The following is a 13,702-nucleotide window of genomic DNA, read 5'->3' as shown; positions in this document are numbered from 1 at the left end:
AGGAGGAAGGGTGGCTTCACAAGACCCCCTAAGCACTTAGGGTGGAGCAGGCATGCCAGCATGATGGTGCCCGGGGCCCATCCTCTCCCCTCCTCCATCTCCCTTTCTCAGGGGTCTGCACAACTATTTCCCCTTTTCTGGGGCAAATCCTCTCACCAAATAAACGTTCACCTTTCTATCGCTGCCTGCTAGGTGGGGGGGACTTCTGAAGCCTTGAGGTCCCTTCCCTCCCTGAGCACAGCCCAGCCCCAAGACCAAAACCACACCCCAATAACTCCCACCTATTGTGTTCTTGCAGAGGGCTCTGAACCAGGAGTGAAGACCAAGCTCTTGGGCATAAGAAATTTGGGAGAACAAGCTAGAGATAGGGCAGGTGTCCTTTAGACTCAGCATGGGGATCTGGAGTCCCCTTTTTCTGCTCTGATAGGAAATAGCCTCCATTTTCCCATCTGCAAAATGGGGTAAATAATCATTGCATCACCTACTTCACAACATAGATGAACTGTCCCAGAAAGTGGTAAGCACGCCTGACATGTGTGCACTCTGTATCAGACACAGACAGCATCTTATATACACAGATGAAAAGGAGTCCCTCCCATCGCACAGGTCCCATTTGTGTGGGTGGTGCTGGGGGGAGGGTCACCTGCAGTGGTATTCAGGGAGAATTTCCTCAGAAATCTGGGTTTGGTCTGTGCTCCCAGATTGGCTCTTTCCCACTTTCTTGAGGGAATGAGGCTGGCAAGGGCCCAAATCTTAAAAGGCCATGCCAGGAGTTATTTTTTTTTGAGATGGAATCTCGGTCTGTTGCCCAGGCTGGAGTGCAGTGGCACGATCTCAGCTCACTGCAACCTCTGCCTCCCAGGTTCAAGAGATTCTTCTGCCTCAGCCTCCCAAGTAGCTGGGACTACAGGCGCGTGCCACCACACCTTGCTAATCTTTGTATTTTTAGTAGAGATGGGGTTTCACCATATTGGCCAGGCTGGTCTCGAACTCATGACTTTGTGATCCGCCCACCTCAGCCTCCCAAAGTGCTGGGATTACAGGCGTGAGTCACTACGCCTGGCTGCCAGGAGTTCTTTAAGTTTATCCTGAGGACAATGGGAAGGCATTAATGATCCTTGAGTGATGAGGTCACTCTTGCCTTTCGGTGCCAAGTTTAGGAAGGGCAAGCCTAGAAGTGCTTGGGAGGCCAGGTGAGGGGAAGGAGGGATTGAATCCAAAGTCCTGGCAGGAGCATCACCCGAGAGATGGAAGACATTGGAAGAAGAGGAGACAAGAGTATGAGGGCACCTCTCCAGCAACTCTTCCAGCCTCTGCTGACCTGTCCCCTACCCCAATCCTGCCATCGGCAGGGTGCTAGGGTCTTGCCCAGGGCCCCACAGGACACAATGCTGGTTTCTCAACTTGCTCAGTGCTTTATTGAACCAAGGCCCTAACAGATGACTCAGCAGGGCCTTCAAGCACAGCCCTGCCCCCATCTTGAGATTCAGAATCCAGAGGGTGCTGAGTCCTTGGTTTAGCTGCTTCTGACTTGAATAGTTCCTCTTGAATAGATCCAAACCCTAAGTGTAAATATTTCTGTCCACACAAATAGACACACATATATTCCTGCTGCAGGCTGTCATGCTCACCAAAATGCTTCCACCTGGTTTGGGTGTGCAAGGCACTGTGCATCCACGGCCATCTACGGCCATCCACCCATCCATCCAACCTTCCATCCATCCGCAACAAGACAGCAGCAAGTTCTGACCAGTCAGGCCCCAGGGTTCACAGCAGTAGGGGCTGGGCTTCCAGCAGGCTCACGATTCAGGCCTTAGCCCTTGCCCTGGGAGCCCCCAAGGATAATAACATCCCTTTCTGGGGCAACAAAACTGGGACTGAGTGGGTAACTGATATTTGACAGGGGAACCTAAACAGTCTACGGAAATGTCCTGAGATGGGTATAAAGTCAAACAGACCAAGCACACAGGTAACACTGAAATAGGAAAGAGTAAGAGCTTCTGTTCAGGCTGGAGGTGCTTGTATGGTGGGACAGGAAAGAGGAAAAGAGAAAGGGGCAATATGGCAGACATACCACGGTTCCTACAGAGGTTAGGGGCAGTCCTGGCCCGGGAAGTACACAGGGCAGAGAGCTGACTCCCAGGCCAGGAAGGAGGTTAGCTCTGACCCATCCTCAGGGACCATAGCTCTCCCCCAACCTCCGCTGACACACACACAAAGGAGCTTTTCAGGACACAGGAAGATGAGGGGTTAACCCTAACAAGGAAACAAGAAGCTCCTTGAGGACACAAAATACTGCCTTTAGGCTGGTATTAACCCAACTTAACTAACTCAACAGACTGGGCTCTTCCAGGGGTGGGGGGCACCAGGATATGGAAAATGATGGGATGACACAAGGGAATCGGGGCTGGGGCAGACAGGCAGGACACCCACACCATCCTTCCCATGGACAGCACCTGAGGCCTCCAGCAGGCCCTCAGCCTGGCAGGCCCATAGGGCAGCTGGCTTCAGGCCTGGAAAGGCAAGGGAGGTAGCAGGACTGATGCAGGCCCTCACTGGTCCTGCAGCCGGCTACAGAGCTCCCGCCGGCTCCGCTCCCCAGCCCAGCTGCGAGTCTTGAGGCGGAAGGTCTTCAGCTCATCCTTGAAGGCCTCATGGTTCATGGGCCGGTAGTCCTGGGGTTCACAGAAGTTCTAGGGCAGGATAGGAGGGTTCAATGCAGTGGAATGGGTAAGTTTGACAGGGACCCAATCCTCCCACCCCCCTCCCATGGCTCCAGCCTGGCCAAGCCAACCCTCACAGATTGTGGCCTTCCCCACCCACGCTACCGGGTGCTGAGGGAAGAACTCCTTGTAGCCGCCTTTCAGGATATACATCTCGGGGTAGTAGAGGCTGGGGTAGTCGTTAACAGCACGGTCTCGTTCCCTGATGAAACGGCACCTGGGGCGTCATGGGCAGGGTGTGGTCAGAATGGGACATGCAGTGGCTTGTACATCATGGGACCTATTCCCCACGTCCCCTCCTTTGAGGGCCTTGGGGAGCCACAGAAGGCTTTGAGCACAGGAATGTAACCAAAAGAACACTTTTTAGATTAGTCTGGCTACAGAAGAGGGTGGGGAGGTAGAACGAAGAAGGTAAAATCAAGGGGATGAGCTCTCTGTTTCTAGAAAGCAGTTGCACCATCTTTGTTAGAGATATCTGTGCCTGGACCAGGAAAGGAGAAGCAGGAGAGGAGACAAGTGGGCCAAATTCAAGGGACCCATTCGGGCCACTCCTGGACAAGACCCAGTGAGGATCAGCGGTGGGAAGAAGGGAGGAGGAGGACCCAAGACTGAAGCCAGTGCCCAGGCCTGGTGCCCGGGTGGAGGTGGGTGCCACATGCTGGGATGCCTGGAGAAGATGGGAGGGCCACAGGGATGTGACTCTGTAAGGGGCATCTGGGTACAGATTCCCACCACATGGGTGAGGCCAGACTGGGGAGTCACTAGCAGTCTGATGGACCAGTGGCAACCCAGAAGGAGGCAGGGGTGGGAGGACAGATGGCCAGGCAGAACAGGAATAGGGACAGAAGGAGCTTAGCCAGGGAGGGCCCAGGTGCTGTGGATGCCAGTGGAGGAGGTTCCAATGGAGACCTAACAGCACTGAACATGGGGAGGGTCAGTGTCACTGGGGACTGACATGGGGCCCTTAGATTTCGAGAAAGACACTGCTAGAGACTTGGAACTAGATTTTCTGAGGGTGGCAGCAATGGATGGGGGGTGGACATGAGGTTTGATAGGCAGGACAGTGAGGGAGATGGGAGGTGGGTACCATGCGCAGTGAAGCGGGGCTGAGGTCAGCTCTAGGCCATCAGATGGGACAGAGTAGAACCCGGATTTGCACCCCTGGCCATCGCAATGGTGCCAGCACCTGCGAGCCTGGGCAGGGAAGGCCGGGGCAGACACTAGCTGGCTGGGCGGAGCTGGGACTCACATGCGGGGCCCACGCTCAGATGAGAATTCACAGTGGAAAATGAGGATGACTCTCTTGTCCAGGCTACAGGGTGTGATGGGGCTCTGCAGCAGGAAGCTCTCGGCGTCGCGTTCCAGGGGCAAGTTCACCGCAGTCTGTCAGAGGAGCCAGAGGTCAGGCACAGCCCTGGGCCCAGGAGGCAGGCCCCTCCCCCTGCAGTCCCTGTCCTTCTCTTGGTAGGAACCCTCCCCACAAGAGGGGGCACCCGTCCTCCACCCATTCTTGCTCTTGGCAGAGCAAGGACCTAAACCAGGTGGGATCTTCAGGGCCTCTGCCCATTGCCCCACCTTACCTTGATGTGCCCGCCTTCATACTCATAGGGGTATCTGCAGTCCACAATCACAAACTTATCCACGATGTTGCTGAACTTGCCCATCAACAGAGCCACCATCTGTAGGAGGTCATGGGGGTTGGTTCCAGAAGGTCAGGCTGGCAGCCAGCAGGTGGCCCTAGCCTGTCCTCTGGCATAGCCCATACAGCCTGTCCCCAGGGAAGGTCAACAACGGAGCTACAGTCCCAAATATGCCTAGAAAATGGCGCAACGCTGTTTACCGTTTCTGGTGAGATGTACTTGAGGTCTTGGTGCTTTCCATCTACCGTCTGTAGGAGGAAGGCCTGAAGGGAAGGGAAGAGATGCGGGAGAGAGGAAAAAGTTAAACTGGTAAGACCAGGAGCCTGGAAAGAATGAAGTTTCATTCCCAAACTCAGAGGCCACACCTGCTTTGGCCTTCAAATTCAGCTCTGGGTCCCATAGCAACTGAGAGGGCCTCTTGGGTCTGACACCCAGGGAACAACCTTCCAAGGGGAAAGGGAAATGAAAAAGGGAAGTGGAAGAGATGAACTCCACACTCTGCTCCCTACCCTCTGCCAAGCCCGAACGTGAGGCATGACGGGGTTCCAAGCTAGGTATGAGCTTGGAAATAAGATGGAGACGCAACAGATGCCTGGACTGACTTGAGGTGGAGTCAGGAGACAAGGAGGGCCAGAGGGAGGAGTCTATATGAGAACAAAGGATGAAAAGATACAAAGGACAAAGAAAAGGGGAGCTCTGGGGAAAGGGAGAAACCCAAGCAGCCCCTAGGCTAGAGGACCCCTAGTCAGTAAGAGGTCAAGCCCCCAAGGGGCCCTTTGCTGCTGCAGGTACCTTAGAGTAATCTCCAATCAGCTGTCGGTGGTCACTGTCCAGGAGGTTCTCAATCTCATCGTGACACAGTGATTTTGAGCGGAGGACGCGGACTTTCTAGAAAGTGAGTCAGGTGGAGGCCAGGGTCAGGGTGGGGCTGCCCCTCAATGCCCTGTCTAGCTGGTACCCCCTGTCTCTGCCATGCCCAGGCTGCCACCTGCCCTCTGCCACAAACTTAGCCAAGGGGGTGGCTGCCCAGGTTCATGCAAAAGTGGGCTCCAGGAGGAAGGCACTCACAGGTTCCTCAGGCTCCTGCTGCTCCTCAGGAGGGGTCACGCTCCGCCTCCGCTTATTCTGCACGGGCGTGTCCCTGTCCTGGGGCCGCTCCAGCCTCTTAAGGATGGGCCTGATCACGCTGCAGGGCATGGACGGAGAGCGGAAGAGCCGCTGGCACTTGCTGTACATGACCAGGTCCTGGTGGAGATAGCAGGTTAGGGATCAGAGTGCCCAGGCCCCACCCCATCCCTCAAATCCACTGGAGGGTAGGATGGACCCCATGCCTCCAAATTCGGAGGGGCCACCCCAGAGGCCCACCTGTTCCTCTTCCTTTTGCAAGGTCTTGACCAGTGGGGCGCTAATGAGACTCTCCATGCCTGGGGGAACTGCATCATCATCCTGAGGCCGGATTAGCAAGGATAGGGTCACACCCACAGGCATAGGCCAAACCCCTCCAGTCCCGGAATCCTCCAGCACAGCCTTCCCTGTTTCCCTGGCAAACCCCAGGTTGGGGTGAGACGCTCCCCCACCTCCGCAACCTCCCCTCCACTGTGGCACCAGCCACCTGCTCTTCTCTGATTGGCCAGAGGTTAGGCTGTTACTCGGTTACCTCAAATTCTTCTTCTGACACTGGAACGAGGTCACGGTCCTGCCACAGGGGCTCAGAGCTCTCTTCTTTTGGGTGAACCCAGAGATGGGGAGGTAGGGGCCTGGCGGGACAAGTCTGTTTACCTTTAAGTCACTCTCTAGGATGTCCACAAATCCATCATCTTCCTCGGTATCCCCCTCTGCAGGGGTGAGAGAGAAGCGACCTCGGGCCAGGGGGCTGAGCTCCTCCACTTCCATCTTCCGCTCAGGACTGAGACACTGTCCACATGACAGGCAGACACAGACTTAGAGGTGGGGACAGTTCCCACCCCCATCATCCTGAGGAAAGTGGGGGCTCAGGGCCACCCTCCTCTTCCCTCAGGCTGCCTCCCCAGGCCCCTGCCGGGGGTCAGCTCTCTGGATGTACCATCAGGTCGGGGGCCGAGCTGGGCCTCTGGGCAAAGGCTTCCCTGCGGCTGGCCCACTCTGCCAGAGCATAGGTGGAGCTGGGATGTGTGGGCTTCCATGGCATCTTGAAGACAAACCCATCCTGCAGCCAAGATGGGAGAGGAGGGTCCTCACGTGCCAGGAAACCACCCCAGCATGCCCCCTCCTCTCCCCGGAGAGCTCCCATCCCGGTCTTCCAGAAGCGCACGTTCTCCTTGTCTTCCCCAGAGCTGCTGGCAGCTCCACTGCCCGCCTCGCTCTTCCTCTGGCCGTCGGGCGCCTGGGAGTTGGTGATGTTCCGAAGCACAGGGCTTTGACCCAGCAGCCTCACCTAGAGAGCCAGGCAGGGCGGCAGGCAGAGGAATGAAGGCTGCATTACTCCGGCACCAGCCCAGGCCCTACCTTCTCCACCTCTCCTCCAGCTCCTCCCACTTACCTATCTACCTCTGAAACCCCATCTCCCACAGCCTGCCTGGGACACCCAGCTGGGAGGTGATCCCTGGATGCCTCCTGCTTATCTACCCCATGCCTGGCCAGCATGTCTAAGCCTCAGTCAGGCCTCAAAGACACTCACCGGCATAGACTGGAAGCGTCTGATGGCAAACTGCTCTCTACAGGAGGAAATGGGGACAGGTGAGAGCTGGGAGAGGCAGGGCAGGGACCAAGAGCATGTAGCATGCCCTTCCGGAGCCCTATACATCCTAGGGGAAAGCCCGTGGTAGATGGAAGAGGTCCGGGAACACTTACTTTCGAATGACCCGGCTGGCTGCCTGGATGGCCTGTTCAAACCTAGGACAGAGAAGGGTCCCATGCAACCTATCCTCCCTTCGCACCCATCACCCACCCCAGCACCAGGCCCCCAGTCCCCCAGTTCCCAGCACCAGGTCTCCAGTCCAGGGGGGAATAAGGGCAAAGACAAGGGCCAGGGCTCAAGCCAGTGGAAGGGGTTGGGTAGGAGGAACGCCCAACCATCAGGGGGCCCAGGTATTTGGGGAGGGGGGAGATAAGAGGCAGCCTAGAATTTTAAAGGCTGCCCTGAATGAAAGAAAGCCCAGAGAATGGCAGTGATAGAGACAGCTGGGGCAGGTCACAGGGTCAGGGAGGCGTCACCAAGGCAACAGTCTCGCCAGCCTGCACCAGGCCTTCCACCTGTATGCAAATCACCTCAGCGGGGCCATATGGCTGCCAGGAAAGGCATCCATCCATCCTATGGTGATAGGCCAGGGGCACCCAGCAATGTGGGTGTCTCCAGGGCCTGGACAACAAGGCGAGGCTTCCTCTCCCCTGTGAGGAGCTGGCCTGGCTCCCGGTCCTCCCAGGACTGGGGCCTGCTTTAGGGGTCCCCCAATCAGCTCCAGTCTGATACAGCAGACCCCCTAGTGACAAACGTGCAGGGCCACATCCTCTCCTCCCTCTTATGGAATTTTCCAGGACCAGCCTCTGTCCCACCCCCTCCTTCTGCCTTAGAAGAGGCCAGCAGGCAAGGGATTCCAACACATGTTCCCTCTGAGGCCCCACCCCCCAGCCGTGTTACAGGAGACCACCTGCCACGCAGAGCTTTTGTGCATCTACACACACACACAGAGCTTCTTTCTGAGAAACTGTATAACTGTCAAAGCAAGTATGAGGCAGGGAACCACTCAGGGATAAAGTATGAGGGGGATCCCCCCCTGGGGGGGCTGCTGTGCCTAGCCGACCCAGCATCAGGGATGACCAATTTCATTGGCTTGCACATGGGCCTTGGGGGTAGGGCAAGACTGCTCTGTGCTGCCACCAAAACCAACCTGCAGTCCCCCGACCCCACCCAATCCTCTCCCCATTTCCTGTTTGTGAACCAATCTGCAGCCCAGCGTAGTCTGATCAAAGGCAATGGGAGGTAAGACAAGTCACTACCCTAAACCCAAAGCCACAGTCCCCAGCACAGGCTAGGGATGCCCAGCTGTCCCTACTAATGGCTGGCAGCTGCCCAGCTGCTTGGGCTTTAACAACTGGACAGGAACAGCTGTGCTCTGCAAGACACCACCCACGCCCACAGCCAAGGGGAAGGTGTCTGTCCAGGCCAGAGCCCACCAACTCTCTCTCCATTCCCTTGCACAAAGAGCCTAGGCCAGGGCTGGCCAGAGGGTCAAGTGTCATCGAAGTCAAAGGTTGCTCATTGGCCAAGAGCCAAATCAATCTGCAGGCAACTGTGTTTTGTTTGGCCTAGAGTGAGTTAAAGTTCTGAATTAACTGGATCATATTTTTTAATTGTAATATTTCACAGAAAAAAAAGGGTATAGGCAAGAAAGAAAAACGGGACATACGCTGGGCTTGTATTCCTGCAAGACATGGGCTGTAGCCTAGTATCTGCTCTCCCAATGGCCACTGTCCCCACCACCCCTGGCCCTGAGCCCACTCTTGGTTGGCTCCCATGAGAGCAGATCCTTCTCTGAGACAGGGAGCAGAATCCCAAGGCCTGAGAAGGTTAGTGAGCCCCCCGGCCATAGGGATCCTGAAGCCACCTCATGGTCTGCCTGTTTCCCCAGGCCTCCTCAGTGAGTTTATGCTAGAACCAGGATTCTTAAAGGCAGGTGCTGATTGCTTGGTAGTAGACATTCCCTTCTCTACTCACGTCTGCTCCACCATCTGGGGGTCCACAGGGCTGGGGGAATCCATGCAGAGACCTGAGGGGACAGAGCACCTTGGTTTGAAAGTAGTGGCACTTTCTGTATACTTTCCCCAACCATGTCCCAATAAGAAAAAAAAAAGAAAAAGAAAAGTTTCTAGTTTGGACTTTGGCACATTAGAAAATGAAACAAAACCCAATCATGGACCCTGAGAGCTGACACATCATCTCCCAAATGGTACAGGATGCCACTCCCTGTTTACTATGGAAATTTCTTTATATATGTCTTTAAACCACAATGCTCGCTAAGCATTTTTCTTGAACTGATTTCAAACAATTTGTTCTAGAAGAGACAACAGATTTTTAAAGAAGAGGTTATAGACTAAGAATGTTCTCAAGACCAACTCAGCCCTGGGTGCTTCCCAGGTAGGGCTGTGGTTTAGGAACTTTGGTGTGTGGTTTTACACAGGTAAGATCTCATCTAGCGTAGAGGGCCCCACCCTCTCATCCACTCAGCCAGTCCACATTGGGTGTGGTGAGCCCCACATGAGGTGTGTCTTCCTCCCATCTCTGTGGAGGGTGGGGGAAAGGCTCCTGGGCCCACCAGGTTGTGGGGAGGATGTTAGTTTGATCCGCAGGGAAATCGAGAGGCCCAGGCAGCCCCCACAAACTCTCCTGGCACTGGCAGATCTCCCCAGGCTCCCCTGGGCCTCACCTGCATCAGAAGATTCGGAGGAATCTGACGACAGGGAGGATTCAGATGCCCGTCGAGACAGGGATAGGCGCGTCAGGCGGCTGTGGCTGCGGAAGAGCAGGGTCCCTACCTGACTCTTTGGGGTTTCGCTGGGAAAGGAGCAGGGACCCGGGAAAGGAGAAAGGTGGGGTTCAAGGCCTCGCTAGCCCACGTTCCCACTCCCTCATTGAGAAAAGAACTGAGCAAAATGCTACAGTGGGAAAGCAATGGCCCTGAGGGCCGGCCCTCTTCTCAGCTCAAGGCAGGTTCATTCTACAGAGGTCCTAAAGGGGCTTCTCTTTGTTGACTGGTTTAGGAAAGGTCCTCCCAGGTGCAGGGGAAGGTGAGCCCAGGGTGTGAGCAAGGTGGCCTGGATGGAGACCAGCCTAGGGGTTGGTGGTCTAGCCGAGACGCCCCGGAGAGCCTTCCCCTAAACTGTCAGACCCCCACCTTTCCAGGATTCTTCCTGAAGGATGGACCAAGACCAGGTTCTCCTACTGGAACAACCCAGCTCTCCCCTTGCACTTAGGGAGCAGGATCAGTGTTTAATTAATTGCCTTAATTCTGGGGGCAGAATTGGGGTGGAGGGAGCGGGGGTATGGATGTGTGAGTGCCCTACGGCTCTGCCACCCTCAAGTTCCCTCTCCAGGCTTGGGAATCCCATCCTGGAGCAAAATGGTGGCTATCTGGGCAGAGATTAGGGAGGCAGCGTGGTGGAGGCACAATGAGGGAGGAGGGAGTGAGGGGAAAGACTTGGAGAGGCTTGTGTAGACTGAGAGCAGGTCACCTGGAGGGTGTGGGGGACACAGCCCAGGTCTCACCTCCCATGTCCTGGGCCCCTGTGAAGGGACAAGGGCGTACCTCTCCACTGCCCAGGATGCCTCCCCCGGACTCCACCTCCTGGATTCGAATACCATGCCCGGTTCTCCAGGAGGCCCAGGACTCCAGACAGGGCCTCTCACCCCCATATCTAGCCTCCTTGGGGTGTCCTACCTGCCGAGCCCGGCGAGGTCATGCATGGTCTGGGTGAGGGTGGTGACCGGCGAGGAAGCGGTCGCGCGCACCGGAGACACCAGGAGGCCATGAGATCCCAGCAGGAGGCCCGGGAGGTGGCCGGGACGCTGGGCGCCACCGCGCACGCATGCTGGACTGAGAGCCGAGCCTGGCGCGGGCTCCGGCTGGGGCACCTCCATCGCTGCGGGGCCGGCAGAAAGCTGGCTGGAGGGCCGGGCGCAAGGCAGCCAACAAACGCCGGCACAGCTGGCTGGGCCGAGGGAGGCAGCAGGCGCGGAGGGGGTGGGGGGGGAAGGGAGGGAGGGAGGAAGAGCCACAGGGCTAGGCGCGAGGGAGGAGAGGGATGCGGGGAGGGCGGGGGCGAGGGGCGCAGGGCTCAGGAACCAGCTTGGGAAGCCTCTAGTTGCAGCTGCCACTTCCACCTCCTTATATATTCGAAAAATAACAGCGGCCGCGCCGCCGGACGCCACCAATGGGGTAGCGGGTTAGAGGAGGGCGGGATTGAGGGCGGGGCCCTCAGGGCGAGAGGCGCGGAGGCTGGATATCTAGGCTTTGGGTGGGCCGGAGGAATTAGGAATCATCCCATACCCTCGCACATCCCCCTGGCGCGAGGATCCAGGCCTCCCGAAATCCTCCTGTCGCGACATGGTTTGGAGCTCCATACTCCCAAAGGCAGCAGCAACGCCCTAGGGTGGCCTCCGCTGGACCCCCCGCGGCATATGTCACCTGGTATCACCGCTAGGGACGGGGAGAGGCTCCAACCGGCTCCCGGAAGTTTGCTAAACACAGCTGGGCTGTGCGGTCTGCGTTAGATACCCCATTTTACAGACCTGGACGTTGAGGCGTGAAGTTCATTAATTCGTTCAAGGTCACGCGGTTGGGCAGGCGGTGGGCCAGGATTCGCTCCCTCCAGGCGCCTCTGACCCCGCAGCCTCCCCGCCCCCGCAAGTGGCTGCGCTGAGCAGCAGCAAAACGTCATTCGCAGGCGGAGCGCCCAGCTTAGGAGGTGGGAGGGCAGTGGGGCCCCCAAGCGGAACTGACGGGCGCTTTCGGGGGACCCCAGGTTAGATGTTACCCCAACCAGTCCAATTTTCGCGGCAGCCCCAGTAGAGGCTCTGAATGGTGGAACTAGGCATGGATTTCCGCGGCTGGGGGTCGAGGAGGGTGTCAGCAACCAGAGAAGTTAATTATCACGCCCATTGATGACTTAGCTAACTTGGTGGCAATGGCACCATATTATTTAATTGGTGTTTCTTTGATGACCAGACCAGAGAGGCTGAATTTGTCATTCATTTAAGCCAAGCATCTTCCAATTACCTTTTTCTTTTTCCTTTTTTTTTTTTGAGATGGAGTCTCGCTCTGTCAACCCGGCTGGAGTGACTCGGTGATCTCTGCTCACTGCAAGCTCCGCCTCCCGGGTTCAAGCGATTCTTCTGCCTCAGCCTCCCGAATAGCTGGGACTACAGGCGCACGCCACCACACCTGACTAATTTTTTTGTATTTTTAGTAAAGACGGGGTTTCACCATATTGGTCAGGCTGGTCTCGAACTCCTGACGTCGTGATCCACCTGCCTAGGCCTCCCAAAGTGCTGGGATTGCAGGCATGAGCCACAGCGCCAGGCCCATCTTCCAATTATCTAAATGCCTTCCAGCCCCGCCCGTTTTCCAGGCCTCCTGGAACAAGAGGCCTGAAGGCTGCACTGAAAAGCCAGTGGGTAGTAAGCAGCTTTCATATAGCATATGGTCTCTCCAGGTTAGAAGTGGCCTCTGGCTGGGCGGGCAGTGGGGGGGCGGGCTGCAGTTCAGCAAGGCAGGAGCGCCCCTTCTAGTGAAGTCCCAGCCACCCGGACCCAAATTTTTGGGGGTGGCAAAAGGGAGGGCCTGGTGATGGGGGGCTTGGTGGGCCAATGCACGTGAAGGGGAGGGGAAGACCCCAGCCCCACCTGAGAGGGGTGGCCAACGTGGGAACCATGACCTTTCCTTTTCTCCACATTTTGCCCAGTTCCTGTGCTGTGCAGAGGGCTCTGCAAGACTGAATTTCCGGTTCATCCTCCCTGGGTCAGGGGTCATGCCCTGGACCTCCAGCCACTACTTCCAGTGAGGATGTGACTGCCCTTAGTGCCAGGAGGGAAGGGGGAAGTGCCCTTGTGAGGCTACCCAGCCCCCAAACCAGAAATAAAACCCCCAAGACTTGCGTTTTCAAAATAAACACAGCAGGTATCCCCCCTACCCCTCACCCAGCCAACATACAGGGCAACAATGCAGGGTGGGCATTATACTGTTGAATCCCTTGAAATCCCAGTCAGGTCACCTCTGGGCCGGTGAGTGGGGAGGTGGGCAAGACCATAGAGGGGTTCTGGGTTTTTTTGTTTGTTTGTTTGTTTGTTTGAGATGGAGTCTCACCGTGTCACCTAGGCTTAAGGGCAGTGGCATGATCTCGGCTCACTGCAACCTCCGCCTCCTGGGTTCAAGCGATTTTCCTGCCTCAGCCTCCCGAGTAGCTGGAATTACAGGTGCCCGCCACCATTCCCGGCCAATTTTTTATTTTCAGTAGAGACAGGGTTTTGCCATGTTGGCCAGGCTGGTCTTGAACTCCTGACCTCAGGTGATCCACCCATCTCGGCCTCCCAAAGTGCTGGGATTACAGGCGAGCCACTGTGCCTGGCCCACATACATAATTTAAAATATGCTAGTAGCCACATTTAAAACAATAAAAAAGAAACATGAAATTACTGTAATATTTTATTCAATGTAATGTATTCAAAATATTATTTGACATGTTATCAATATATAATTATTGAGATATTTTACATACTTTTTCGGATACCAAGTCTTCAAACTCTAATATGCATTTTACACCCCCAGCACATCTCAATTTGTACTTGCAACATTTAAAGGGCTCAAT

General features: G+C 56.1%; 1 protein-coding gene across 5 annotated transcripts; it reads right to left on the bottom strand.

Annotated features, from left to right (window-relative positions):
- Window positions 1–1,667: 1,667 nt before the first annotated feature.
- Window positions 1,668–12,100, bottom strand: LOC105481578 (cell division cycle 25B). Of its 5 annotated transcripts, none has more exons than XM_024792793.2 (17): window positions 11,628–12,098; window positions 10,777–10,978; window positions 9,766–9,893; window positions 9,057–9,108; window positions 7,193–7,234; window positions 7,020–7,056; window positions 6,654–6,776; window positions 6,426–6,548; window positions 6,143–6,277; window positions 5,729–5,809; window positions 5,432–5,608; window positions 5,156–5,251; window positions 4,564–4,626; window positions 4,304–4,402; window positions 3,973–4,106; window positions 2,829–2,940; window positions 1,668–2,693 (listed from the first exon to the last, which is right to left on the bottom strand). In XM_024792793.2, the coding sequence occupies exons 1-17, from the start codon at window positions 11,650–11,652 to the stop codon at window positions 2,553–2,555; spliced, it is 1,770 nt and encodes a 589-aa protein (XP_024648561.2). In that variant the 5' UTR covers window positions 11,653–12,098; the 3' UTR covers window positions 1,668–2,552. The 5 variants fall into 5 exon arrangements, with proteins under 5 accessions (XP_024648561.2, XP_024648562.2, XP_011739545.2 ...); XM_024792794.2 differs by having other exon boundaries at window positions 9,766–9,851; window positions 11,386–12,097; XM_011741243.3 differs by having other exon boundaries at window positions 9,766–9,851; window positions 11,628–12,097.
- Window positions 12,101–13,702: the final 1,602 nt, after the last annotated feature.

This window comes from Macaca nemestrina, chromosome 15 (genome assembly GCF_043159975.1).
Source record: "Macaca nemestrina isolate mMacNem1 chromosome 15, mMacNem.hap1, whole genome shotgun sequence".
NCBI lineage: Eukaryota > Metazoa > Chordata > Mammalia > Primates > Cercopithecidae > Macaca > Macaca nemestrina.
This window is presented reverse-complemented; position numbering and strand designations above follow the sequence as displayed.